At 39.3% G+C, this 24588-nt stretch overlaps 2 protein-coding genes and 1 long non-coding RNA gene across 6 annotated transcripts in view; 2 read left to right on the top strand and 1 right to left on the bottom strand.

Moving 5' to 3' along the window:
- Positions 1-730: 730 nt before the first annotated feature.
- LOC127427509 (dickkopf-related protein 3-like) lies at positions 731-15881 on the bottom strand. 3 transcript variants are annotated; one of them, XM_051675176.1, is made up of 5 exons: positions 15541-15881; positions 2348-2497; positions 1669-1843; positions 1357-1594; positions 731-1215 (listed from the first exon to the last, which is right to left on the bottom strand). In XM_051675176.1, exons 1-5 carry the CDS (start codon positions 15577-15579, stop codon positions 1137-1139), a joined length of 681 nt encoding a protein of 226 aa, XP_051531136.1. In that variant the 5' UTR covers positions 15580-15881; the 3' UTR covers positions 731-1136. The 3 variants fall into 3 exon arrangements, with proteins under 3 accessions (XP_051531136.1, XP_051531138.1, XP_051531137.1); XM_051675178.1 differs by having other exon boundaries at positions 2348-2460; XM_051675177.1 differs by having other exon boundaries at positions 736-1215; positions 1357-1558.
- On the top strand, positions 1443-16013 carry LOC127427512 (uncharacterized). Its single transcript, XR_007894948.1, has 3 exons — positions 1443-1569; positions 2362-2470; positions 15876-16013. It is a non-coding gene; the product is annotated as an uncharacterized LOC127427512 (long non-coding RNA).
- A 5968-nt stretch (positions 16014-21981) lies between these two features.
- LOC127427502 (plexin domain-containing protein 1-like) overlaps positions 21982-24588 on the top strand; it is a 44947-nt gene continuing 42340 nt past the window's right edge. For both annotated transcript variants that reach the window (XM_051675166.1, XM_051675165.1), the window contains exon 1: positions 21982-22145. In XM_051675166.1, the coding sequence (XP_051531126.1) occupies positions 22070-22145 (76 nt within the window). In that variant the 5' untranslated portion in view covers positions 21982-22069. The remainder of the gene's footprint in view (positions 22146-24588) is intronic.

Below are 24588 nucleotides of genomic sequence, written 5' to 3'. Positions count from 1 at the left end.
TCAATACCCTTCCATTACTAAGATATGATATTGCTTTTACCAGTCCTATTTCTTTCTCAATTGCATTTGATAATTTAACAGGATGCATTTGTTGTTATGATTGCTTTACAAAAATGATCATTACTTTGATTTCTCTTTTATCTATCTCGTTTACTGATAAATGTCTTGCTTTCCTAGATTTATTACTAACTGTTTGCTCACAGTCAGATCTATCACCTATGTTGTTTTCTTTTTTACTTTTACTATAGCATACAATCCATATCTTGGTCATTACCGTCATTCGAAATATCATCCCACACCGCCATACAAAGCAGCTCTGCCAAAAAAAATCAAACATTTTATTATCAAACATTTATTTTTATCTGCTCATGTGAAGATGTGAATTAAGCCTCAAAAGTAGTCTACTTTCTATTTATGCCCCAATTTTGATTTCAAAATAAAAGTTTCAAACCAACAACACGGATCAGGAACAAAGTGAATTTATACCTTTGAAATATATAAACATTAAAACTTGTGTTACAGAAAAAAATAAATAAGTCCCCAATATTGTTTACATATTTTATTCAACATTTATATTTTCAAACATTTATTTTTGACAGCTGTCCTTGTATGTCAATTAAGCCTTAAAAGTACTTTACTTTTTATTTAAGACCTGATTTTAATTTTAAAATAAAAGTTAAAAACCTACAACATGAAGAGTACACACGTAAATTTGATTTGATACCTTTTAAATAGTTAAACATTTAGACTTAAAAACAACCAGTTCCCAATATTGAAATTTCTTATTCAACATTTATATTTAAAAAAAAATATATTTTATAAGTAATGTTAGTTTTTGTACAATGATCTGTAATGTTAAAAAATAAATAAATAAATAAATAAAAATTTGTGGTCCAGCACATCTAAACATTTTTTTAATTATCTTAAAATGATTCACTTTTTAAATAAGAGAATAAGAGCAAAGGGCATGATCTCCCACTGTGAGATGAATTCTAATTCAATTTATCAATACAGAGGCACAGTGTTTATGAGAATTTTTTATTATTAATAAAATATACAATATTTTATAACCACTTCATATATATATATATACACACACACACACACACACACACACAGCACAATGGCTTAATAAATTACACAGGTTTGAGGTTTTCATGGTTTGGAGCCTGGCAAGTCCAACTTGTGGACTCTGGTTGGTATACAAATTCTCTCCTACAGGAAAGAAAAAAGAAAATAGTTTAGTTAAAGCTCAGTCCAACAGTAAAAGTTGTTCTTTAATATAAATTTTACTGTTGTGGACGTATGTGCCATTGGGTTGTTCAGTAATGTCACTTATACTATGATGTCACTTACCCTCTTTTAAGTTGTTCTCCATGGCCACGGCATAACAGACCCTTTTCACATGGGCAGATCTGGTTGATGCTGAATGCCAGTCCACCATCAGGCACAAAGCAGCTGTCGCCAAATACCAGCCGATGCTTGCACACTCTCTCGCCATGATGACGGGCACAGCACATTGATGCACCACAGTCTCTGTCAAGTTTACACCGAGCCCCTAAGAAGAAGGTATAGAGTTTGAAAAATGTATGCACTGGTTTACAATTTGTATTGTGTTATTTTTTAATCCACTGAGAAATGTGCAGTCAGTAATTATTTGAAGCTTACCTTCCTGCCCATCTGGAATGCTTCTGAAGCACCTGCCGAACATGCAGCTGAGCCCTCGCACACACTGAGTGTCTCGCCTGCAGTACTGCCCTTCCTGCCTCAGAGGGACACATAGGCCAAAATGGTGGTCACAGGAAAATCCCTTTCCACAGGCACGGTCCTGGTCACAAGCTACCTAAAAAGGAAACAAAAAGCCAGAACTTATTGTTACATGAAATTGACAAGAAAAAAAGAAGAAAAGAAAACACATCAAGACATTTCATTAACTTTGTAATTTTTTGGTTGTTATATTTTTCTGTCTGGCACTGAATGATGCAGTGAGGTATAACTCCCCATAAATGTAAAAAACAGAAACTGTATGATCTCTTTTATTATAGGCCTATTCATGTTTCCAATCAAACACATGAACCAGCTTTTAAGGCTTTAATATTTCACCGCTAGAAATTACTCTTTGTGGGGTAAAATTTGCCAGTTTGTCTGTTGATGGTCTTAATGGTCAAGTTTGTACTCTAATTTGTATAAATGTTTAAATCTATTAATTCTATGAAAAAATACCTGACTTTAAAATGGGAATCATTGTCTCCCTAAAGTATCTTGATAGCAATCTCTATAAAATTATTTGAACAAATATCCTTAATATTGTAATCTTGAACAAATGGAAAGGTAATGGAAAACTCACCATCTCTCTTTTAGGGCTGTTTGCAGGCATCTCCGTCTCTCTGTCTTTAAGTCCAACGGGTCCATCTTCAGGTGGGCTATAAGGTATAGACAGCATCCAGGCCCAGATCCTCGCTTGAACAGGGTATGCACACATACAAACATACAGGACCTGCAGGATCCATGACTTTGTGGTCATTTTGAAAGCCTAACCAAGTCCAAATGCTTAGCAGGTAGAACTGAAAAAAGCTGCAGGTAAAACCAGGCCAAACCCCAGTGAGTAAGAAGGGAGGTAGTGCAATCTATTGAAGAAAGTTCAAGAAAGTTGTAGAGATCCAGGTCAGTGTCGCTGTCCTGTCTACGCTGACAACCCCTCCACAACTGCCTTATATATACATTGCCTGCCACACTCTCTCCTGCTGTTGTGTTTGTGTTAACTGTAGGACGGGAGGAGACAATTAGTAGCTGATGGATTAGTTGAATTGCGTGTACCACCCCTTAACCTCCCGTTTAGCATGGACAACAGTGGCATTTTTGTCAACAACAGGGGTGAAAAGCAGAGCAGGGGAGGGGTTATCAGCACTAATAGGATGACAGCAAACCACCCCTCACAATGGGGCAAGACAAACATCTCACCTCAATTCAGACCAATGCAGAGGAGAAAGGTCTGGACAAAAGCAAACAAATGATAGACAACTAGAGCATGGAGGGGCCACCACAGGCTGGTTGCTGCTGACCTCACCCTTCTGCACTGGACAAACAGTCTCCCATTCACCCCTCAGCGGACCCCCTGTAGCTCAACTGCCCCATGCTGAGAGTAATTTGCAGAGGTGCGCTCTACAGACGACCCTGTTGATCTCATTAAGTGGAATTATCATCAGCAATCAACTCCCATTGGGAGCCCAAATTTTGGCCCAAAGGTAAAATGGGAATGACATTTAATTGACAGCCATTTTGCCAATCCCACACTTCACCAGTGAAATGATATGCCACAATTATGGCCAGCCATGTTTAAAAAAGTATATAGTTGGGTACAAAATTATCCACACTGAGAATCTGAGCTTCAAAATCTAATTTAAACCTCTAAAAAAACAAAAACAAAACAATGAAGAAATATGGTTAACACTTTACAGCAAGGCTCTATTTGATAATATTAGTAAATGCATTAAGTATCATGAACTAACAATGAACGATATACTTTTACAGCATTTAATAATCTTGGTTAATGTTAATTTATTAAAAATACAATTGTTCATTGTTAGTTTATAAAGCATGAACTAATGTTAATTTAATTTTAAAAGTGTATTAGTATATGTTGTAATTAACATTTACAAAGATTAATACATGCTGTAAAACTATTGTTCATTGTTGTTCATATTAACTAATGCATTAACTAGTGTTAACGAATACAACCTTATTGTAAAGGGTTACCAAAATATTTAACATCCTGCACTATTTATAGGTCACTAATCAAATTCAAATTCTGACATTGACCATCCTGTCTACGAAAGGTCTGTTTTCCTTGCTTCAATTGAAGCTCACAAGATGTTCTTTCAAACATTTTCAAATCATGCTGGATCATCAGATTTTGCAGAAACTTGTGGAGTCCATGCCTGCTTGAGTGCATGCTGTCATTAAAGGGATAGTTCACCCAAAAATGAAAATTCTCTCATCATTTACTCACCCTTATGCCATCCCAGACGTGTATGAATGTTTTCTTCTGCAGAACACAAAAGAAGATTTTTAAAGAATATAATATAACATAAAAGTAAACCATATGACCCCAGTGGTTAAACCCATGTCTTCAGAAGCGATATGTGGGTGTGAAACATATCAATATTTATGTCCTTTTTATACTATAAATCTCCACTTTCACTTTTACCTTCTACTTTTGTTTTTGGCGATTTGCATTCTTCTTGCATATCGCAACCTACTGTGCAGGGAGGAAATTTTATAGCAAAAAATTGACTTAAATATTGATCTGTTTCCACCTACACCTATCATATTACTTTTATGCTGCCTGTATGTTTCTTTTGGAGCTTCAAAGTTCTGGCCACCAATTACTTGCAATGTATGGACCTACAGAGCTGAGATATTCTTCAAAAAATCTTCTTTTGTGTTCAGCAGAAGAAAGTAAGTCATACACACCTGGGGTGGCATGAGGGTGAGTAAATGATATGAGAATTTGCATTTTTGGGTGAACTATCCCTTTAAAGAAAAAGGGGGCATACCAAATATAATAAGAAGTTCTGAAATACTGTACATGTTAAGTTTTCGATGGAACTTTTCACTCAAAGTGCTGTTCTGATCATACAGTATATATGCTGTATATTTTGTAATTTTTTTTATTATAAAATTTGAAAAATACAAAACTGTAGCATTTTCAATAGTGTCAGACTTTTGGACCCCACTGCATGTAGACAAAGTAATCATTGTCTGTTGCTTTTAATTGCTTCAGTTCGCTCTCCCTATAAAGAAGTTTAAATGTGCAATCTGTGGATTTATCAGCTGTAAGGGTGTGTGTGTTTGCTGAGAACAATTTGAACAGAGGAATTGGCAGTACCTCTCCATAATATTTTCATTTTTCTTTTCTGTCCATACTGATAAATACCAATGATTTGACTAACCTCTTTGTAGATTGCACTTTGTACAAAAGTATGCTTATATACCACTGCCAGCCTCTTTGGCACATACCAAATCTAAATTAATTTGCCACTTAGAGTTGTGTTGATTCAACGCGTTCTCAAACAGCTGAATTCACGCTGTGTTAGATAATTCTTGTATTGTAAAGGAAACACTATAGCAGCACATACTGCATACAAAATGAGAAGCACTTTTAGCATGCTGTGAACATATCCTTGTCCAACGGGCAATGGGCAGAGAGCTCATTTCTGTATGGATAACATCTCTGCATGGCTGGATCATTGTGCTGGGCTGTAAGTGTATTGTGTATTTTCGCTCCTTGCGCATGTGGCTCTTGTCTGGCCTGATGCCATTGTCAGCCACTCTCCCGCCTCATTAAGAATCAATTAAAAGCCTTTTACAATTAATTATTGCAGAAAAGATATTGAGGGGGAGGAGAAAGAGAGGGAGAAAGATAGAGAGAGTCAGACACAAACCAGGGAGACGCATGTGTTTTGGGTCTGTGTGCATGGGAGTCTGTCTGTATAGTTTCTTCATGCAGCAAGTGGACAAAGGTGCCACAACCCAGTCTGATTGGTCTGTGAAAACCGCCCAAGTTTTAATTATTTATTTGGTGTCTCTAAGACCTTGTAGCTTTATGCTAAAATGAGAAGAAAAAAAAAATAGAAAAAAAAAAATTCACATCAATCTACACTCCATACCCCATAATGACAAAGAAAAAACAGATTTTTGATAACTTTGCAAATTTATTAAAAAGAAAAAACTGAAATATCACATTGACATAAGTATTCAGACCCTTAACTCAGTACTTAATTGAAGCACCTTTGGCAGCGATTACAGCCTCAAGTCTTTTTGGGTATGATGCGACAAGCTTTGCACACCTGGATTTGGGGATTTTCTGCCATTATTCTCTGCAGATCTTCTCAAGCTCTGTCAGGTTGGATGGGGACCATCGGTGGACAGCAATTTCAGGACTCTTCAGAGATGTTTGATTGGGTTCAAGTCCAGGCTCTGGCTGGGCCACTCAAGGACATTCACAGAGTTGTCCCTGAGCCACTCTTGCGTTGTCTTGGCTGTGTGCTTAGGTCATTGTCCTGTTGAAAGGTGAACCTTCGGCACAGTCGGAGGTTCTGAGTGCTCTGGACCAGGTTTTCATTAAGGATATCTCTGTATTTTGCTGCGTTCAGCTTTCCTTCAACCCTGATCAGTCCCTGCCGCTGAAAAACACCCCCACAGCATGATGCTACCACCACCATGCTTCACCGTTGGGATGGTATGGTACAGGTGATGAGTGGTGCCTGGTTTCCTCCAGACATGATGCTTGGAATTGAGGCCAAACAGTTTGATCTTCATTTCATCAGACCAGAGAATCTTGTTTCTCACAGTCTGAGAGTCCTTTAGGTGCTTTCATGTGTCTTGCACTGAGGAGAGGCTTCCGTCTGGTCACTCTGCCATAAAGCCCAGATCGGTGGAGTGTTGCAGTGATGATTGTCCTTCTGCAAGTTTCTCCCATCTCCACACATGATCTCTGTAGCTCAACCAGAGTGACCATCGGGTTCTTGGTCACCTCTCTTACCAAGGCCCTTCTCCCCCTATTTCTCAGTTTGGCCAGGCGGCCTGCTGTAGGAAGAGTCCTGGTTGTTCCAAACTTCTTCCATTTAAGAATCATGGAGGCCACTGTGCTCTTGGGAACCTTCAATGCAGCCAAACTTTTTTTGTAGCCTTCCCCAGATCTGTACCTCAACACAATCCTGTCTCTGAGCTCTGCAGGCAGTTCCTTTGACCTCATGTCTTGGTTTTTGCTCTGATATGCATTTTCAGCTGTGAGACCTTATATAAGTGTATGATGTATGACCTTATATGATGTGTGTGCCTTTCCAAATCATTTCCAATCAATTGATTTTGCCACAGGTAGACTCCAATCAGTGTAGAAACATCTAAAAGATGATCCAGAGAAATGGGATGCACCTGAACTAAATTTCAAGTATCATAGCAAAGGGTCTGAAAACTTATGTCAATGTGATTTTTCAGTTTTTTTTTTTTTAATAAATTTGCAATGTTATCAAAAATCTCAGAAAAAAGTCTTTATGGGGTATGGAGTGTAGATTGATGTGAGAAAAAAAATAATTTAAAGCATTTTAGCATAAAGCTGCATCATAACAAAATGTGAAAAGATGAAGGGGTCTGAATACTTTATGAATGCACTGTATGTACATATAAAAGTTTTGTTTATATATATATATATAAATATCATTTATGACATTTATTTATCAACAACAACAAAAATCAAAACCAGGCCAAATGAGTAAGGCTAAGTACAGACTAAGGCTGTTAATTATACAGGGCAGGGGATCCTCTAACTTGCTACATTTGGAAATATACTGTTCATTTGACCAATTACCAATTTTCTTTTATTCATCAATTTGGTAGACTGTATATTAACATGTAAAAACAATAAATATGTAGGCCAAATTATATACACTCAAACACACACACACACACACACACACACATACTTTTTACACATTTATATGTAGAACAAACTCTAAAATGGTACTGTCTTTTTTTTTTTTTTAGAAAACCGGGGATTCCCTCTGATCTATATCTGTGGCAGTTCTGTGTTTTGATTTGGTTGAACGAATATTTACGAGAGTCACACAGAGAGTCATTTTTTATTACAATTAAATCTTTCTTTTTGTTGTTTTTGATGAACTGTAAAGACTGTAAGGAACAGAACGGATATTAAAAGAGACATTAAAATAATTTGTGGGAGTTTGTGCTATGTCGTGGGCACTGTGGCTCGAAATAATTTTCAACACTTTTTCAACCGCAAATGAAGGGTAAAGTTCAAACTTTGGGGCCCCGTTTAACAGCTCTTGAGTCAATGGCTCAAAAGCAAAATGTTTTTATCTTTCTCAGCAGAGGGCGAGAACATGAGGAGCTTAATTTATAACAGATAGCATTTTCTCACTGAGCCAATATTGAGGTAACACAATGTGAATCCGTATAAGGGAATATTACAAATGTGTGTTGTATAAATAAGTACTGCCTGTGCTTGGAGCTTCTCTGCTTATCAGAGTTAAACAGAACACACACTTAAAGTCTGATTAGGATCTGATTGAGATGGCAGGGGGTCAAGTGTTTCATTTGCAACTTACGAAAAACTTGCAGTTTAGCCGTCGTAAAACACCTGGGTTCCATTAGGTGGAAAATCAGGCCATGTTTGTTTACAGGGTTGTTTGTGTGTATGCACGTTACATTAAATTTAATGATGAATGCAAGGCGTATTAATTCAAGTATTGTGTCGTGTTGTTGAAGTGATCTGTCATTTCACTCAGACTACCTGAATGTTATGAAATTGACATGGATAGTGGAAAATGATCCAACAAATGTGTTCATGAGATGCCATGAATTTTTGTTTTGAGAAAGGTTTTCCTCACTTTTTCTCACTCCCTTTCTCTCTTCCTCTTTCACTTTCTCACTATCCATACTAATGAAATGAGTGGGAGCTTGTTTGTAAGAGTAGGCTAGCTATTCAATGCCGATACTATCTGCAGTTTGTAGCTACATACATAAACATCAACCACAACAATGTCATTACAAATTGTTCTTACTTTCCTTTATAACTAAAATCTCCACTCTACTCACAGGATTTCACTTAAAGTTACATTGTTATCAGTCAAATTTCCACAGAACTGAAATGTCAGCTGTTCATAAAATTATACATTATACATATTATACATATATTCTGGCTAATTTAATCATGCTTTCAGTTACCAAATTTAGCGTAGTACTGTAACGAATGAGGCTGGTATTCATTCAGCCGACCGCCAGAGGGAGCCCTCTCTCGAATACTAACCAATAACTGTTTCTTCTACGTTTACTTCCGGTGTGCACTATATAAATAGCCATGCCTTCCATAGTTACTTTGCAAAGTTTGCCAGTTTCACTGCCTTACCAAGCGGTTTTCCCATTGCCTGTTTCATTGCCGCCTTGTTATGACCATTGTGCCTGCTTTATTGGATTACCGATTTTTGGATTACTGTTTTGCTCTGTTTGCCTGGTTGGACTGATTACTTGATAGCTACTACTTAGCCTGCTTCTACGATTACGTCTCTGCCCTGTGTTTTGGATTTGTTTGCTGTGTGTAATAAACTTCCTGCATATGGACTCAACCTTCGCCTCCATGTCGTGTCCCTCACAAGTACTCACAGCTCTGTTTTTTAAACACATTTTTTCGTTTAAATTAATTCTGCAGAATTCCACAGATTTTGCCCCAAAATCAACACAGAAAATGCAGAAATTGCTAACTGTAATGCACGATGGCCTGACAACGGTACTTTACAAGCCAGAAAGTGTGCATTTACTTGTCACTTCTTTTTTTTTTTTTTTTGTCTGATAAGTGTGCCACTGCTCAGTGTGGACACATTGTACCATTGATTTAGCAGGATATTTGTTTATTTCAAAGTCTATTCTGATATGTGACATAAACAACAATTGAGAACAAAACTAAGTAATTTACATTAGCAATGTAGAGGTAGACAGATTAATCAGTGCTGATAGTTGCTTTTTGGAACTGTCACTTATTGGCAGAAATCTATGCCAATACTTGCCAATAATAATTTTTTTATATATATATTGCTCTGTGTTCCTCTGTTTCCAGCGGAGTCTACCATTAAAACGGCTTGGTTCTACAGTATAACAGCAGCCTCTAGAGGTGAAATAAAAACAATCACTAACACCTCGTGGGGATTTGCGGCCTAAATCTGTCATCATTTACAATATTTATCCATATTTTTATCCTAACTTCAATGCATATATATTTTTTTATTATTATCATGTGTTCTAAATTGAAGCGAGGGCGTTCAACGAAAAATGTGACTATATGGAAACGTGCTACGTCAGCATAATAATAAACCTTGTTCCTCATTAAATCTCTACGGGTGAAATAAATATACAAAACCCTTCATCTGGTTAATATATTTAGCACATAAACCTACAAACACAGCATCGTTAAATCCAATGGCTAGGAGCAATTATTTAAATTTGTATTTTATATTTTTTATTGTGTTTTTGTATTTACATTTAATAGGCTCCTCTTAGGCACATGAATAACTATACAATTCTTGATATTTATATTTTCAAGGATCTCCATGTTCCCTTATGATTCAGTTCACTCAACATTGTGTCATGCTGAGAAGGGTTTCAACTAGGTCATCGGGAAAGGAAATCCTTTCCCAACGACCTAGTTGAAACCCTTCTACAATAACGGCAATTCTAAGATTGGCTATGGTGTTTAAGCCCCGCCCTTTTAGGTGTGAAGCTGTCCGGTATATAAGCAGGTGCGCAAACACCATTCCTCAGAATTTTCTTAAAGACTGCGAGCATCTCTCTTGTCTAGGAGCCATGCCATGTCCCTCGTAGCATCAGAGACTGTGAATGGTCCATGGAGGATGTTGTCGCTTTGTCTTGAGTGATTCCCTCCTAAAATGATGAGTTCTGCGCACAACCGTTTCCCAGTGGTGAGCTGTGCTCAGTCTCATCTAGCAAGCGAGCCGACGCGCCTGTTATCCCACTAAGCGGATGCGTGGCGGGTCCACATGGCTACACGATTCAGTTCGTACGCTGGCCACCCCGCTCCCAGTTTGAAATTAATCTTCCCTTCCGAATTCACTAGGTGGGGAAATTTATAGTTTTTAATCACACTTGAGGTGTGTATTAATGAATATTGTGCACAACCGCTTCCCAGTGATGAGCGGCTCTCAGTCTTATCTAGCAAGTGAGTCGACATGCCCGTTATCCTGCTCCGCGGATGCGTGGCGGGTCCACACGGCTACACGATTCCGTTCGTATGCCGGCCACCTCGCTCCCAGTTTGAAATTAATCTTCCCTCCCGAATTCACTAGGTGGGGAAATTAATCATTATTAATCACACTTGAGGTGTGTATTAATGAATATTGTGCACAACTGCTTCCCGTTGGAGAGCAGCCCTCAGTCTCATCTAGCGACCGAGCCAACGTGCCTGTTATCCCGCTACACGGATGCGTGGCTGATCCACATGGCTACATGATTCAGTTCGTACGCCGGCCACCTCGATCTCAGTTTGAAATGAATCTTCCCTCCCAAATTCATTAGGTGGGGAAATGAATCATTACTAATCACACTTGAGGTGTGTATATTGAATGCTGTCACCATCCTGTGTGGTCTGTGACATCCTAATTATTTCCTTCCTCCGGGACCGGGATGTTACACAAATTGTTGTTACTGTGTATTGCGTTCAATAAGAACATTCTCACAAAAGAGCAAAGCACTCATTGCATGAGATGCACACACATTCTGCTACACGCTCCAATTTGGAATGCTAAAAGGGTCATATTTCACCAATGATGTCCTATCATCCACTGTCCCATTGAAAAATGGCGTGTGATTGTGCAGTGTGCAGAAAATTCACAATCTCCTCACAGAAAATGCGATAGAGAATGTTTAGAACTGTAATACCCTGTGGTCTGTCCCTAGCTCCTCGCACGTTCAGGGAAGTGTTTCAATGCTGCACTCGCTCCGTTGAAACTGAACGGCATGCGCATTCTGAATTATCTTGACGATTGGCTATTGCTAGCCTAATCAGAGGCTCTATTGTGCGAGCACAGATATCTAGTACTTAAGCAATTGAGCAGTCTGGGTCTCAATGTCAAATGGGTAAACAGCAAACTTCCCCCAGCCAACAAATCTCTTTTTTGGGGGTCCGACTCGGTGAGCATGCGTGTGCACCTCACGAGCAAGCGTGTTCAGACCATTCTTCAGTGTCTGTCTCAGTTCAAACTGGGGAAAACATTTTGAGAAGGCATGGCACATCAACTGCTTGGAACTGTTAGCCGTCTTTCTAGTCCTGAAGGCTTTCATTCTGAGATACAGAATCACCATGTTCTAATTCAGTCAGACAACATGACGGTGGTGGCGTACGTAAATCGCCAGGGCAGAATTAATTTGCTGTCAATGATGAGCCTGGTGTGGCGCCTCTTACTGTGGATCGAGCGTTATCTCCTCTCCCTGCGGGCGACATATGTCCCAGGCCGTCTGAATTACGGTGGGGACCTGTTGTCATGCCATGGAGCAATGCCGGGCAGTCCTGAGGATTTGGGAAATATTCAGCAAAACGGAGATCGATCTATTTGCCTCCGCGGAGAACACCCACTGTCCCTTCTTCACTCTGTCCTATGAAAAGTCCAAGAGGACAAGGAAACAATTCTATTGGTTGCACCGAAATGGCCCAATCAGTCCTGGTTTCCAGAAATGATTCTGGATGGCCCTCCATGGAAAATACTGCTGAGGAGGGATCTCCTCTCTCAAGTGCAGGGCACAATCTTGCATCGTTAGACCAAGCTGTGGAACCTGCATGTATGGCCCCTGAACGGAGCGCGCTAAACGTGCCAGAATTGAACACCATTTTACAGGCTAGAGCACTGTCTATGATACGCCTTTACACACTGAAATGTAATGTGTTCACTAATTGGTGCTTTTCACATGGCAAAGACCCAGTGAACTACCCCATACAAGAAATTCTTACATTTCTTCAAGAGCGATTGGATGCAGGGCTCACTCCGTCAACGCTCAAAGTTTATGTAGTGACTATCTCTGTGTATCACACACCTGAAGCCGGCACCTCTATAGGCAAAAATTATTTGATCATAAAGTTCCTTAGGGGAGCAAGGCAGCTAAATCCCCCTTGCCCAGCTACAGTCCCAACTTGGGACCTAATTTTGGTCCTAAAAGCACTCACGACTCTTTGGCCTCAGTAAAATGAGTCTGTGATTTGCAAGCGCTATCAGTCGAGAATTCATGTCTGGAGTTTGGTCCGGGTCTTTCAAAAGCCACCGTCAAACCCAGAAAAGGCTATGTGCCTAAAGTTTTATCTACTCCTTTCAGAGCTCAGGTGGTTCACCTTCAAGCCTTTTTCCCTCCTCCATTTAATTCAGATGAGGAACAGTCCTTGCATTTGTTATGCCCTGTGCGAGCGCTACACACATACGTTGAGTGCACCTGCCAGTTCAGAGTGTCTGACCAGCTCTTTGTGTGCTATAGAGGATGCACAAAAAAAATGTCCATCTCCAAGCAAAGACTTTCTTACTTGATCATTGATGCGATCTCCCTGGCTTACGAGTCGCTGGGTGCAAACTGCCTAATTGGTGTTAAAGCACACTCCGCTAGAGGCATGGCCTCTTCATGGGCATGGACGAACAGTGTGTCCTTACAAGACATATGTTTTTCAGCAGGTTGGTCTTCTTAAAACACATTCAAGGTTTTACAACCTAGACGTAATGTCTCTGTCTTCGCAAGTCCTCTCTGTCTAGAGTGCTTGCTATTTCGTTGCCCAAACATGAACTTGTGCCCCTTTTTAAGTATGGGCTCCCCTGCCATTTTACACAACTGCCTGCATTCAGACTGTTGCTTTTCCCATAAAGTTACAAGCACTTTCATTGTAAATAAAACTCCCTTCCCGACTGGGTTCATGAAGGAGTTAATTCATACTATATGATTATAGTTCATATATCCATTCTAAGTGCTCCCTCCTGGCTCACCATGAGGGTTATTCACTTGTGGTATATTGATGTCGGTCGCCATCCCGCAGGACTGTGACATGTTCTTTCGAGTATTATGCTTCGGTATCCCTCTCTGGGAGGGTTATGTCGTGTAGTGCGGCGTGATGATGCAATGTCGAGTGAACTGGATTGCAAGGGAACGTCTTGGTTTCATATGTAACCTCAGTTCCCTGAGATGAAGGGAACGAGACATTGCGTAAGTTGGCCGCACTACAGACTGAGTTTTTTTTAGGTGCGAGCGATGCGCTCTTTGTCCCTCAGTCAGAAAATTCTGAAGAATGGTGTTAGCATGCACGCTTATATACCGGACAGCATCGCGCCTAAAAGGGTGGGGCTTAAACACCATAGCCAATCTTAGAATTGGCTTTATTGTAGAAGGATTTCAACTAGGTCATCGGGAAAGTATTTTCCCATATGCGTCAGCATGACGTATTGTCTCATTCACTTAATCTCAGGGAACCGAGGTTACATACGTAACCGAGACGTTCTCACAGAACTCACCTGAACTGCAACAACAAGGCCAAATAATTAAGGCCAAAAGTTCATTGCACTGCTTATTTAATTGGTGAAATTGCATGTTTTTCATCTGCTCCTTTTCTTACAATGTCTGTTTCGCCTCTGCAGATGCTTACATTATGTTGTACACCACACGCAAGTATCTCAATGTTTGTAATTGGTGATGCTTAGTGACTGTTTCATGGAAGCTGGCTGAAAGTTATTAGAAAAATGGATAAGATATCTGGAGCCAGATGCCTTACTAAATGAAGTTTTATCTGTAGACAATTACTCTTCAGTGTCACACAAAAACTTTAACAAAAAGTATACACACAAACGAGTCTTTGATAATCTGGCGGGCACATGCAGCCACAACTCCCTCTGCTGTCTCTCTCCCCCACACTGACGCTCTGGCGTGCCTTATCAGGTCTCCCTCCGCCATCACTATAATGAGAGACAGGTGTTAGAGTAATCACGACCCAGGTGACGAGCCTTACTTCTCTCCCTCTCTTGCAGACAGACACTTGACCACGTCCCCCACATGCCACATAGACAAACAGGCAAAAGCTGAAACACACAAATATTATTCCAGCTAATTTTTGCCAACAACCATCACTGTGAACATCAGCTGCGCTGTGATTTTACATACTTTTTTATCTCCAGCTAGATGATATTACAATTCCAAATAAGTGAATAAACACAGTTTTAGTCTCAGTCATGTCAGGTTTAGGGTTAAAGCCAAAATATACTATGGTTTTTCACATTCCACTACGTCTTGCACAAAGAGCATGTGACGCAAATGTCGTCATCAGTACTGTACCTTTGCACATCATCAACACATATGCCTGCCGTTGACAGTACTAAAAGAGTATCACAAAGCAGTCACATGGAGATGGAGAAGGGTGTGTGTGTCCTGCTGCTGCAAGACTTCTAAAAGACACACCCACTACAGTGCACGTTCACTAAAAGTTAGGCCTCCCTTTAAATAACCAGCGAAATGCTTAAGTCTTGCAACAGTTTGATGTCACATTCATACACTGTGTTTGTTTAGAGTCCCGCTGCAACCCTACACCTATCCCTAGCCCTAAACCTAACCACAAAAATAAAAATAAAAACAAGTTTGTGTAATTATTAAATATACCACAACTTGTAAGTCTAATGAATACAATCATACTGCCAAATCACTAGGTGGCGACAGCGAGGAGAAATTTGATGAAAATGAAGAGGAGAAGAGGCTAGCTGTGTGCTAAGCTTATAGGCTAACTGGTTAGCTTGTGAGCCAACTGGAAATATCTGAACAGAGAAATGTTTCATTTCACCATATATACCTTTGGTTTAATAATATGAGATGTGACATAATTTAAAAGTTATTCTTTATTAAATTAACACAGTTAAGACAAGAATCATACAGCAGTTGAACAAGAGTTTAATAGTTCTTTTTTTTAAAAAAAAACGGTTTATGATTCAAGGGGGGCGTTACCTGGTGTGGGTGTGTCCTGTAGTGGGTGTTCCTTTTCATCTTGCGGGACGTTTCATCGTCCAACCACGGGGTCCCCCTCAAGTGGTTCACCACTGGGCAAAATACAGGACAGTTGGCAACCCTAGTTTATGGTTAAAGTAGGGCTGGGGTTAGGGACAGGGTTAGGACTTTGTTTGTTTGTTTGACAGGAATGTTGTAACATGACCAACAGAAGATGATGATCTAGAACCATAGCTACACAAAATCTGATGTTCTAAAGTGCTGATGTTGAGCTTGAGTGTCTTGTAAGCCACCAGCACTCTCTTTACTCAGTGCTCTGTCTTCAATCATTGCAGGGCAAGAGAGATTCCAGCTTTAATCATAACCATTCTGCACTGTTCGTGTGCCAGGTGGATGGTGAGAGAGAAAGACAGGAAGATCTGGAACGAAGGAAACTGAGACATGACATCACTCATTAGTTGCCTTGTGGGAATCAACTTGAATAAATTGATGTTTTTCACTCTGCTTGTTTGTAATAACTAACCCTGGGCCAGTGTGTCTGGCTTTGGATACATAAAAGACAAAGGTACTTTCTCTTCCTTTACAAAGTGTAGCTGACACCTGATCTGGCATAAATAATTCCACATGGAGCACTTTATGACATTCAACGTCACAGAGATGAAAGCAAGAGTGATTTGTTTGGCCTTAAGGAGTCTAATTCGATTTTAACCTCAATGCTTTGTAAAACTGCTTGAGTTTGGACCACATCACAGTGCAAAAATATATTACAACAGCAAGTCTTCCAACGCTCGTCACGCATTACTGAATAGCAGAACCACTTCAAAAACAACTGAGGATATTTTGCTATGTCTTCTTGTGCAGAAAACAGCCAGATGTACAAAAAACTTTTAAATCAGTCACATATCTTTAGGTCCCCACCTAAAATTAAGTATGCTTGACATGCAGGGCAGGAAAATGCATTTTTATATGAGGTCAGTCTTGCCTGGATATGTCATTTTAAAGCACAACATTCTGCTTCGCCTATATCGAATTTTCAGTTGTTGGTCAAATCAAATCTATTTCTGTCAAGATGACAATGGGTCTCTCTGTGTCCAAAATTATGTCAGACCAGTATCAACACACAATGTTCAAGATAATTTTAATAAGGTTATTTAGACTCATAAATCCCTCTATTAATTTTCTTCCATCATGTTTTCCAGGTTTGTGCTCAAACTGGGAAAGAAAACAAACATTTCATAACCTGTTTTTAGAGAGAATGATTGGTCTAGGCCCAGATATATTTTTGGATGTGGTTTTCCACCTTGTCTCAGCCTCTCTCCCAAAATTGACATCAAAATATTTTCTTTCGGTCAAAGACAAGCGTCCTTCTCCCCCAGAAAGGTACACTTATACCGTTATTGTTACTTGTGGGTGACTGAGAAGTGTATTACAGTAACAGACTCTATCACAGCACACAGAGTTGGAGATAATTTACAACGCCCCAGGCCCCATAACTGATAGATGCACACTCCACCTATCTGACACACCGCATCAGTCAAACAGTCAGTAAAACCAATACGAAGGTCATGAATCAAATAAAGTTGCTATGATTCTTGTCCAGAAATTCTCAGCCTTTTGACTCCAAAGAACCACATTGTCTAAGACAATATTTGAAGATCCCCACCCTGCATAAATAAGGAGTGGCAATAGATAAAAATAGTGAATCATGATCAATTTGGTGATATTAATAAATATGACATGTTGTACGTTTACATGTTTAAATGTTGTTGTTGTTGTTTTGTTTTATTTTGCATTTTCAATTAAGTTGTGATTATTGAAAGTTTAATGTAACTGTGAATAATTGTGATTATTTTAACATAGATTATTTTAAGTACTTTTAAAGGAATAGTTTACCCAAAAATTTAAATTCATCATTAACTGATGCCATGCCAGATGTGTATGACTTTCCTTCTCCTGCAGAACACAAACGATCAGGCGGAAAAGATTTTAAGAAGAATACTCAGCTCAGAAGGTCCATACAATGCAAGTGAATGATGACCAAATCTTTGAATCTTTAATACATTTGACTCCAGTGGTTTAATCCATGTCTTCTGAAGTGATCAAATTGATTTTGGATGAGAACAGACCAAAATATAACTCCCTTTTCGCCATAAATTTTGACATCAGCAGTCTCCTTTTTGTTTTCTTTTTTTTTTTTTTTTGTCTGTTCTCACCCAAAAGCGATTAGAATGCTTCAGAAGACATGTTTTAAACCTTTAGAGTCTTATGGATTACTTTTATGCTGCCTTTATTTGCTTTTTGGAGCTTCAAAGTTTTGGTCACCATTCACTTGCAGTGTACGGACCTACAGAGCTGAGATATTCTTCTAAAAATCTTAATTTTTGTTCTGCAGAAGAAAGTCATACACATCTGGGATGGCATGAGGGTGAGTAAATGATGAGAGAATGTTCTTTTTTGTGTGAACTATCCCCTTAAGTCATCTTGAGCAACACTTGGAAGTTTGCTGAGACCCCCAAGCTGGCCCTGGCCCCCTAGTTGACAACCACTATTCTAGTTTTTAGTGTATCCCCTAAATATACCTCTGTCTTGGATAGTTTACATTGCAAAATCAGTTTTGAGATAGAAATTCCCTTTTTTAAAATTACTTTGGTGGTACAATGGTATATATACATTTGATGCTTACCATGGTACTAAATGATTACCATATTCGTGTACCATGGTATTTACATGGTACTCCAAGGTACTTCAAAGAATACCTTGATAATACCATGTTACTATTTCCAAATAAACATGGAAGTCCCATGGTACTTTGTTCCCATGGTTTGCTGAGTCTTAGTACTTTCAAGGATGCTTTGCACTTGCTGTTTATTTGATACGCTTTAATCATTTAAAGTAATAATTTTATCCATCGTGACAATTCACAACTCTATAATTTGAACTGACTTTAATTACTCTTGCCTTGGCAAAGGAATATTAAGAAATCACTTTGTCTGCCATATTAAGTTCCACCATGCTTATAAAAAAGACAGATCAACAATTGTGGGCTGACTGCTTTAAACAAAGAGAGCACATGCGTGTCCGTGTCTTCATTTGTTACATTTAGCTGGAGAGCTTCTTCATCTGTGGGAATCCAGGCATTTAATCATGCTCGGCAGCTGTGTTGCATAATTGTTCCACTGAATTCTCTCACTATGCCAACAGGGCTGTGCAAAATTACAATGTTGCCACTTGTCACCATAGCAATGTGTCAGTGAGGGGGTGTATAAATATTATGCTTGTAACGCAGTTGTATGACAATCCAAGCTGTAATACATTACCAGCAAAGGTAATAGTTGTTGACAAAAGCATTTCAGTCAATGGGAAAGCCAAGAACCTCATTAGGATGTTAAAAGCAGGATGTGACCTCTTTACATGACAGTGATGAATAGATCTTGGCTTTATTGGCTATTTGTATGAAATCATATCCACTAGATGGCACTGTAATGCAGTTACCGTATGTTTTGTTTTGAAAGACAGAAAAGAAGAAATAAATTAATGTTGCTGTGTGGGTTAATCCCATGCTATTTTTATAATGGCATTCTAACATGCTATGCTTACTATTTCTGCAATAAACAGAATGTATACTATGCACAGTATGCACATTTCCTTTATTTATGAAGTCTATATGTAGTGCATGTACTGTATACATCAAAGCACACTGCATGGAATACTGTATCCCACAAAGGAATGCGCTCAACTTTGCCTTCCATTTCCTGTGTGATGAATGAACAAAACATAGTTACAGCTGCAATCACTATTTTTCTAATTCATTATTTGATCAAACTGCCAAAATGTAAGAAAGTTTAGAAAAAATATTATTAAAAATGCACAGTATGTCAGAGCGGTAGCCTTGTGGGCAGTGCTTAGACATATGGTTCAAATTAACCACAGGCGACCTGAGTTCGAGTCCCAGATCAAGGACCTTTTTCAATACTGATGCCCCTCTTTTCCCCTGTCATTTCCCATCTCTCTTCACTAACTCACCTAATAAAAGGTGAAAAATACCAGAAATATAACATAAAAAGTTAAATATCCAAAATGATCACTGGATGCCTAGATGTCTGTTTGAGACAATTAAATTGTAAATGCTTACTTATCAATGTGATGACTCCCCTGCTCTTACTCGAACCAGCACTGCAAAACACATGCCCACACCATGCTCTATCAAGATTTTCAGCTTCCTGTGAAGAAAGGTGCGTTTCTTAAAGGGACACTATTTCAGATGTTTTATGCTTAAGACAAGATACAATTATAGGGTGCCCCAGCCCATTAACATTCCACACGGAGAGAAACATTTTACCTGTATTAAAGTGTGACATATTCACATGCAAAGAACAATTGTGTACCCGAGGCATATAGACCACAATTTGACATTGATGTAACCATAAAATCCTTAATAACCCACAGAAAAGAAAAAAATGTGCTTCAACCTCACGCATAACAGTCCCTACTAGTGTCCATTCCCTGGAAATCTGACGGTCCATGCATACACACAAGACCCTCCATGATACCATTGCTACAAGATTACTTCAGTCCGGTGTTTTTATTAATTAATTTTTTTAAATACACTGTACAATTGAACTGCACATGAAAGTTTTCAATGAAATAGGCCCCAGTAAATAACAACATCGAACCCAGAAAATGAACAAATAAACTCAACAATAAGCCAATAAAGAAAAGTAGATCGAGAGAGAGAGACAATGGGCAACCAACCGAATAACAAACCCTCTCAGTCCACATCAGCAAAATGCAAGATGTGTAGTCCATACCACTGATTCAGCGCAGGCAAAGCCACCCACTGACTCCATTGATGTAATGAAGGCCATAGCTTCTCGTGGGCATGTGAAAGTCTTACGTCCGTCCTTGGCATCAATTCTCAGTTTAAACGGGTAAAGGAATGTGAAGCTCACATCCTGTGCATGATGTAATTTCTTACACTCTTTGAATCTCTCCCGTTTCGCTTGTGTAACACGGGCAAAGTTCAGAAAAAAAAATAATTATTGTTTTAATCCTCCCAGCACAACTTGCCTTTATTCCTCACTGCACGTAAAACAAAGTCTCTGTCTGCCGACCGCAAGAATCTTGCCAGTATGGATCGTGGTCTGTCATCCGCTCTGAGAAGCTGACTGAGAGCTCTGTGTGTGCGCTTTATTTCCAGATGATGGCCCGATGTGTTGAAAAAATTCAGAATAAGCCCATCCAGGAACTTGACCATATCTTGGCCTTCCTTTCCCTCTGGGATTTCAACAAAAACGCCTGCTTCGATTTTCCACATCCTCTAATTTTTCCCACACCTCCATATCAGTTTTGGATGCTGATGGGTTAGTCTGCAGCTCTTTTCCGGCTGCTTCCAGAGACTAGATTAGCTTTTCAGCCTCGTCCATTCTTGTGATCGGGGTGGAAAGTTTCGCCTCCATAGATGTGGTCACTCTGCATATTTCCGTGAGGCCCTCCATGTTGGTCGAGATTTCTGTTAGTTTGCAATATCTTGACCTACATCCTGAGGTGCGCTGTCATTCCAGCTGGACCCCCACCATCTTGCTCTTGAGAGGCGTCAGACGCGTGTGACCATAAATGCTTTTTAATGTCCCCACAGGCCGACGATTTAGAATTCTTCGACATCCTACACTCCCAGCTCAGTTTAACAATCAAAACTAAATCAGTTCTCAACAAGTAATGTTGATTGAAAGGATAATTGTAGCAAAGTGTAGCGGAGAACGCCACTAGGCTGCTTCCAATGGCATAGCGTCATGTGACTCCCCTGCTGCTGTTTTTTTTTTTTTTTTAAGAAAAGGTGAAACAATGAATTTTTGTGGTCATCAACATTATGCCACAAATGCTGTCGATTGAGCTTAACTTGTATTGAACCCCAGAATATTCCTTTAAATATTTTTCGAAAACACTATTCTAATGTTACTGTTTTTTTTTTCATTTAAATGTTTGCAAATAACAATAAAATCACAGAGAGCACCTTTCTATTTTTTTTTTAATTAGACAGTATACAGCATAGCCTCAGCCTTGCCTCCACAGAGATCCAGAGAGAGATAGAGAGAGAGAAAGAGAGAGAGAGAGAGAGAGAGAGAGAGAGAGATAGATAGATAGATAGAAGCAATAAAGAACAGACTAGAGAAGTAGGACTCTTTTAGCTGATCTCTCTTCCACTGTCTCTTAACTCTTACATTACCATGCCTTCACCATCCCATTAGTCACCAAAAGAAGAGCCACATAATTGTTTTTAGAAAAAAGTCAGAATCCCTTGTTTTCAAAGTGAAAAAGCTAGAAGGAAGGGGAAAAACAGAGGGGGGGGGGGGGGTGGTAGACTGGGATAAAAAAAGGAGGGGAATAAGTTCAGGGAAAAGGAGAGTGCATAAAGCCCAACTCAGAGAGAGAAGAGAGGTGACAGGAAGAGGGAGAGGAGGAGTGAAACGAGAGGAGAGGAGAGGAGCGCATGCAGGAGAGTGGAGTGTGAGAGAAGGATTGCAAGCTTGACATGGGTCTGTGTGCCGTGCTGTTGATCTGTCTCTCGCAGGCAGAGCTGACCAGAGTGTGGGCTCAGGAGCAGAGAGGTAAGACATTAGCAAAAATGCTCTGACTCATACAGAAAACTGGATCACCAACTTATCAAACATCCTCTGATTCACTGATATAAGCTTCATACCTTCATTTGAACAGGTTACATTTTGAATAATTTCACACTGTGCAACTTAAAGCTATTAAAATGATAAATAAATATGTACTGTATATCCACACTGATATGGATATTGTTTATCCTTCCATGTTTGTCTCTGTGTACCTTGAACAAGAGCCTAAAAAGTTTAAAGGTTTGAGTCCACTCATAAAAATGCTTCTATTTTGCAATTTTCTAACTTAATAAAGTTGCTTTCATTACAAATTACAGTATATTATTTGCATACAAATTTGATTGAAGAGTTTAATTGAATTACCGGTAATATGAATTTCTTCTTATTTGTTATGTTACCTTTTGCATGACAGTATGCACTCAAGCTGGTGTGAACATGTTTGCGCAAAACCTGATGATCAATGTTATTCCAGCATGATTTGAGAATGTTCGAAAAACAATCTTGTATGCTTCCATGGAAGCAAGGAAATCACACGATCATTAGTGACCTAGTTTTTATTATTAAAAGATTTTTCAATCTGAAACTTCCTGTTTATATTCTGGTTGAAATTACATTATGAATCCCAGATTGTCAATATGGGATATGGATATGTGTGTGTATGTGTGATAGGATTGTAATGGTCCTGCATAAGCTGAAGGTCAGTGCTCTGCTTGTTTGTGTAAATCTCAGTGTTTCTCTCTTGAAGGAGCTTTATGAGTCAGAGGAAATGAACCCATGTGTTGGATGCAGGGGTTTTTGCCTGAGGGCTGGCTCTGCTCCCGGAGAACGCAGGCAGAGCATCCCTCTTTCCAGCACACATCAGCATTATGTTCAACAGAAGTCAATCAGAGAAGTGGGAAAGATCAGTTTGATGTTTTTGGGTCAGGCAACGCAGGGGTTTAGCAACAGTGCGCCCCCTGTTGTTCAGGGTTGTTATTGAGGGTTTTGTGCAATTTCAATAATGCATCCTCTTCAGTGTCTTCAGGAAATGAATGTAAACCATTTGTGTGATATGAGTAATGAGTGGTCATACACATGAGCTTAGCTTGTTTTATACATTCCTTTCCTTTTTTTTTTTTTTTTTTTTTGATGGCACACACCCAATATGTGTGTGTATTTCTGTCCTCCTTTGAGATACTGTATTTTTAGAAGGCCTGTTTCTTCTCCTCTCTGCCAGGCAGCGCTGCTCTACTTTCAGTGGCCTCTCTGTCCCTCCTGCACTTCTCTTTCTCTTGTCTCTCTCTGGTTCCTCTGAAATGCCTGTGTATGTACACATGATATACTGAGCATGAAATCCAACCAAATCTGTTACAGATTTCTAATGAACAGACAAGGACATAGACTGTGTTCGTGCATGACCTTAAAAAAAACACCATGACCAATCACATACTGAAGTGTATACTACACCTGGCCATCACCACATTCTACACCTGAGGGTTACTGAGCATATGCAAAACTGACAATAGCCACATGGACTGAACAAAAAACAGACATGTACAAGCATCATTTTTGTTGTTGTGCAAGTTTCACAATGTCAGTATTACCTGACTGAAATAACTTGGTAATTGATTGAAAAATGGAACCCGCAAATTTGCCACTTGAAATATATGAAAATATTGAGTCATGAGTCAAGAATTTTGCTGCAAGTTTGTGGCAAGCTTGCAGCAAGTTTGTCATAACTCTAGATTTTTTGTAACTGGCTTTCGACTTTCCAATTTGAAATCATGATTGAGTCGAACATTTACATAATTAGCATAGCTGGTCACAGCTGTCTCGGAAGGGGCGGGGTTACCTGGCCACAATGCTGATCTGACAAAACAATTGTAATTAATGGTGAATGTGACAACTAAGCTAAACTGCTGTGAAGACAGCAGCTTACATATGTGAGTTGAACACTTATCCTTTGCCCATGCTGTGTAAATATGTCCATTATTTTGAAGTATATTGTGGACTGAGGTTGGCTTCCATGTAGTAAATTAAGACAGTACTACACTCTGAAAATTCATACACTAGATGCCTGAGAGCATAGTGTGAGTGCACAGTGTATAGTGCATCATTTGGGACACAGATTTAGCATCTGTTAGTAAACATGGTTATTTCAGTTAGAATCTTATTTAGAACTAGAGGACTGCAACACGACCCGGGCCCAATGGGACCTGAGAACCCGACGGGTTTCGGGCCGGGTTTGGGTCAGTTTTTCAAGTAGGACTTCGGGTCGGAATGAAAAATAAACAGGCCTAAACAACTTTTTTTGTTTGTTTTTTGTGCGCCTTCTCTGCTGGCCTAACATGCCAAATAAATAAACACTTTTCATCCTTTCATTCTCAATCACCTTTTTGCCTATGTATTTTTAATCACTTTCCACTCTTAATTAATATACAAACAAATA

Source organism: Myxocyprinus asiaticus, chromosome 36, assembly GCF_019703515.2.
Source record: "Myxocyprinus asiaticus isolate MX2 ecotype Aquarium Trade chromosome 36, UBuf_Myxa_2, whole genome shotgun sequence".
Classification (NCBI taxonomy): Eukaryota; Metazoa; Chordata; class Actinopteri; order Cypriniformes; family Catostomidae; genus Myxocyprinus; species Myxocyprinus asiaticus.
Note: the sequence above shows the minus strand (reverse complement) of the source record. Positions and strands in the feature narration are given on the sequence as shown.

Coding starts and splice junctions, on each gene's coding strand:
- LOC127427509 (XM_051675176.1), bottom strand. CDS start 15,579: ATGAAAAGGAACACCCACTACAGGACACACCCACACCAG. Junction 2,498..15,540: donor ACAGGACACACCCACACCAG/GTAACGCCCCCC, acceptor TGGATCCTGCAG/GTCCTGTATGTTTGTATGTG. Junction 1,595..1,668: donor CATTCCAGATGGGCAGGAAG/GTAAGCTTCAAA, acceptor ATTGTAAACCAG/TGCATACATTTTTCAAACTC.